At 36.6% G+C, this 4,140-nt stretch overlaps 1 protein-coding gene across 1 annotated transcript; it reads left to right on the plus strand.

Annotated features, from left to right (window-relative positions):
• The first annotated feature begins 2,401 nt into the window (after nt 1–2,401).
• Nucleotides 2,402–3,655, plus strand: LOC101613016 (sister chromatid cohesion protein DCC1). The gene is given in 3 exon segments (XM_004652529.2): nt 2,402–2,594; nt 2,596–2,869; nt 2,871–3,655. Coding segments are annotated over 3 exon segments (1,155 nt in total). The 5' UTR covers nt 2,402–2,439; the 3' UTR covers nt 3,597–3,655.
• The last annotated feature ends 485 nt before the right edge of the window (nt 3,656–4,140 follow it).

The following is a 4,140-nucleotide window of genomic DNA, read 5'->3' on the forward strand; positions in this document are numbered from 1 at the left end:
ATACTTCTATTTTCTTACATTTAATTATGTCAGTTGCCATTCCTTAAACAAAAGCCTACATTCCATTTTAATTTAAAATATTAAATGTTGCAGTTGGTCCTAGTGAGCTCCTAAATATGTCTGTGAATATTTCAGGACAGTTTGCCAAAGATAAAAATAGATAATAACTATATATTAAAATAAATGACAGATTTACCCTTTGGGCAAAAAAATTAACCTAGAAAGCACTTCTTCAAGAAACACAGGAGGTTACTTTGAAATAAAAAAAAAAAAGTTAAATACAGATGTTAATTATAATCTTTGGAAAATTATCATATGTGGCTTAAACATTTGTGACTCTTCATACCAAATAAATTCAACATATCATGAATTATTTTTCTCTGTATCTAATATAATATGACATAAGTGAAGAGGACTTTGTGTTTTTGTAATGGGAATTATTTTTTTCCCATATAATTAATTCCTTTCTATGCACTGCTTTATTTTTAACTGTCTGTATTGCTCATTAAATCAGTCTTCAGGGACAGTCTATTATTTAATATATATATAAACTTGTATATTTTATTATGTGATCTTATATATTTATTTATGATATCATCTAAATGGAAACCATGAAATGAATTTTCTTATCTGAAGTTGATAGGTATCAGTAAGAAAGTGTAAATGGGTACTGAAGAGATGGATCAGTGATTAAGGGGTTTACCTACAAAACCCAATGACCCAGGTTCTAATCCCCAGTGACCATGTAAAGCCAGATGCACAAAGAGGCACATGCATTCAGAGTTTGTTTGCAGTGGCTGGAAGCCCTGGCACACCCATTCTATCTGTTTCCCTTCTCTCTCTCTCTCTCTCTCTCTCTCTCTCTCTCTCTCTCTCTGCTTGCAATTAAATAAATAAAAATAAAAATAAATAAAATAAATGTATGTATTCATAAAAATGTATAAATTCCCTTCTACAACTGTAAAATGTAGTAACTGAAGAGTTAGATACTGAAATTGATTTAAGTTTGTAAACTTTGTATTCTGTCATAAGAGAACATCATATAACACTCCTAAAGAAAACAAGAGTTCACCTGAATCACATAATAAGTTTCTGTACTGCGTAGTGGCTAAAAATACTTTCTATGTTTTCTTTGGGCATTCTACTTGAGAACCCAGACTCAACGGATCCTGTATAAAAAAGCAGACTAAATGTCACAATGATCCATGGAGACACGTTATGTAAATGTCAGAGAAACAGACAGGCTGTACCAAATAATTAATTGGTGGGTATTGTAAAGCATTCCTTATAAGGAGTATTCAAACTAACTTGGAATATTTCTTATTTATATGCTTGTGGAATTAAATTAATTTCACTTAATTTTATCATGACCCTGAAAAAAAACTTCCTATCAGATATTTCAGTATTCAGAGATTTCTGTAGCAAAATGGTGATATATAGAGAGATCAAATATTTCTTCTACGTTTTGCTGTAAGACGTCTTTAGTGATGACATGGTTTTCCATCATCATTTTCATAGTTTTTAACTACTATAATTATTTTCTCTTCTCCAAATGTCTAGCATTTTAAAATAACTTTATAAATACACGATTTAGCAAATGTTTAGCTGATAACTGAGACCTGTAAAGAGAGTGATGATAATCAACAATAATTTTGTCTACAGGGCCAGTAGCCTGAGAAAAAGAAAGAGTATAACAAAATGCATATGGTTACCATGCTCAAGGACTTCTCCATAATCTCAAGAGACATTTTATGATAGTTAGGCTTTCAAATAGGCAATATGATGAGCTCAGAAAGAGAAAGGTTGGTTTTGAATCCTACTCAGTGGGTCCAGCCCTTGATCACTTTTCCCTGGTTCATGGCTGTAACAAAGCAGGCCAACATTTCACAGCAAAATCATTTCTTTCTCAGATTAAAAAGTAAAATTGTGAAAGAGATAGGAATTGGGCATGGTTGCCCTAATATGTATTCTAAGCACTCACGAGACAGATGCATGGGGATCAATAATCCAAGGCCAACTTTGACCACATAGCAAATTTAGGGTCTATGTGAACTACAAAGTGTTATGCTACAAAATAAAAATCACCAGAAATTACAAAAGAAAGAGAGAAAGAAAGGGAGAAGAAAGAAAGAAGAAATAAAGACAAAGAAAGAGAGAGAAAAAAGGAACAAGGAAGGAATTGGTGTTTCACTATCTCCTTCAAGCAAATAAATCAAATGGCCAAAAGGCCTTACTTTAGGGCCCAACTATTAAATAGGTACTTCAAAATAGCATAAAATGGCAAGAAATATTTACTAAATTTGCTTTGCGTAATAATTTGATATCCCATCATATGTCCATTCTTAAAAATCTTTCTCAAAAGTGATTCGTGTGAGTTTCGGTCCCGGGCTGGTCGCGTCCCCGGCGGCCTGGGCCACGGCCCCTCCGGGTACCGCCGGGATGCCCGGGACCCGCGCGGCCAGGAGGACCCGCGAGGAGGTGGACGCGACGCTGCAGGTGGCCAAGCTGGACGCCGCCGAGCTGCTGCCCAGCGTGCACTGCCTGGCCTTCGGCCTGGGCGCCCACGGCGGCCCCGGAGAGGCGTGTCTGCTGGAGTCTTGTGATTCGCGGTGACAAGGAGGAGCAAGCTGTGCTCTGCAGTAAAGACAAGACCTACGACCTGAAAGTAGCAGACAAGTCCAATATGTTACTTCTCATTCCTGGTTGCAAAACTCCAGACCAGCTGAAGATGGAAGAAAGTCCCTGTAATATTGTTCACACTGAGATCTTTGGTTTTTCTAATAATTATTGGGAATTAAGAAGATGCAGACCTAGATTAAAGAAGCTAAAGAAACTTCTGATGGGAAATACTTATGAAGGACCTGACAGTCCAAAAGAAAAAGGATTCAAAATGCTCAAAATATACAACTGAAGATTTGCTTGATCAAATTCAGGCAAGTGAGGAAGAGATCATGACCCAATTAGAAGTTCTAAAGGCCTGTGTGATTGGAGGCTACTAGAGGATTCTTGAATTTGATTATGAGATGAAACTTCTGAATCACATAACTCAGCTTGTGGATTCGGAATCTTGGTCTTTCAGTAAAGTTCCTTTGAATATATGCCTTCAGGAACTTGGGCCTTTGGAGCCAGAGGAAATGATAGAACACTGTCTCAAATGTTATGGAAAGAAATACATAGATGAAGGTGAAGTGTATTTTGAATTGAGTGCTGACAAAATATGCAGGGCCACAGCGCAGCTGCTGCTGCAGAACGCCGTGAAGTTCAATCTGGCCGAGTTTCAGGAGGTGTGCCAACAGAGCGTTCCTGAAGGAGTGACCACGAGCCTTGAGCAGCTCAAGGGTCTAGCACTAGTGGATAGAAACTCGAGACCAGAAATCATATTTTTGCTGAAAGTAGAGGATTTACCTGAGGGAAATCAGGAACGTTTTAACAGTTTGTTCTCTCTGAGGGAGAAGTGGACGGAAGAGGATATTGCTCCATACATCCAAGATTTGTGTGGAGAGAAGCAAACCATAGGTTCATTACTTACTAAATATGCTCGTTCTTCGATGCAAAATGGCATTAAAGTTTATAATTCAAGAAGACCCATTTCTTAAAAGAGCAGCAGTTTTTTCTTTGGAACTAAGTTGCTTTATAAAGCTGATGTAAAAAAATAAAAATTAAAAGAGTCAAAAAAAATTAAAAAAAAATCTTTCTCAAAAGTAACTGAATTTCTTTTCCATTGTCAAGAAAAAGTACATTTCTTTTCCACTGGCAAGTAAATGAAGGAAGTCCTCCCCTGTTTTTTTTTTTTTTTTTTTTTTTTGTTTGTTTTTTGATTTTTCACTTTAGTTGTTGCTTCCTGACATGCCATTGCTTCTCATTACACAAATTAAATTACATGCTGTTATGCATGAATAACTAGATTAAATAAATATCTCTGATGTCCTGGAAGATGTTGTTAAGATTAAAACAAAAACTAATAGCTGTAAGGTTCAAGAGTGACCAAGACCAGGGAGACCATTCTCAGGCAAAGATGGAAGCTTTTATTAGGGGAAATCATGAGCTTCCAGGACTGACTCTCAAGAGTTGAACAGTCAATTTGGGATTGCAGACAATGAACTATATAGAGCTTTTCAGCTGGGGAAAGGTGAGGATGAG

Source organism: Jaculus jaculus, chromosome 13, assembly GCF_020740685.1.
Source record: "Jaculus jaculus isolate mJacJac1 chromosome 13, mJacJac1.mat.Y.cur, whole genome shotgun sequence".
NCBI lineage: Eukaryota > Metazoa > Chordata > Mammalia > Rodentia > Dipodidae > Jaculus > Jaculus jaculus.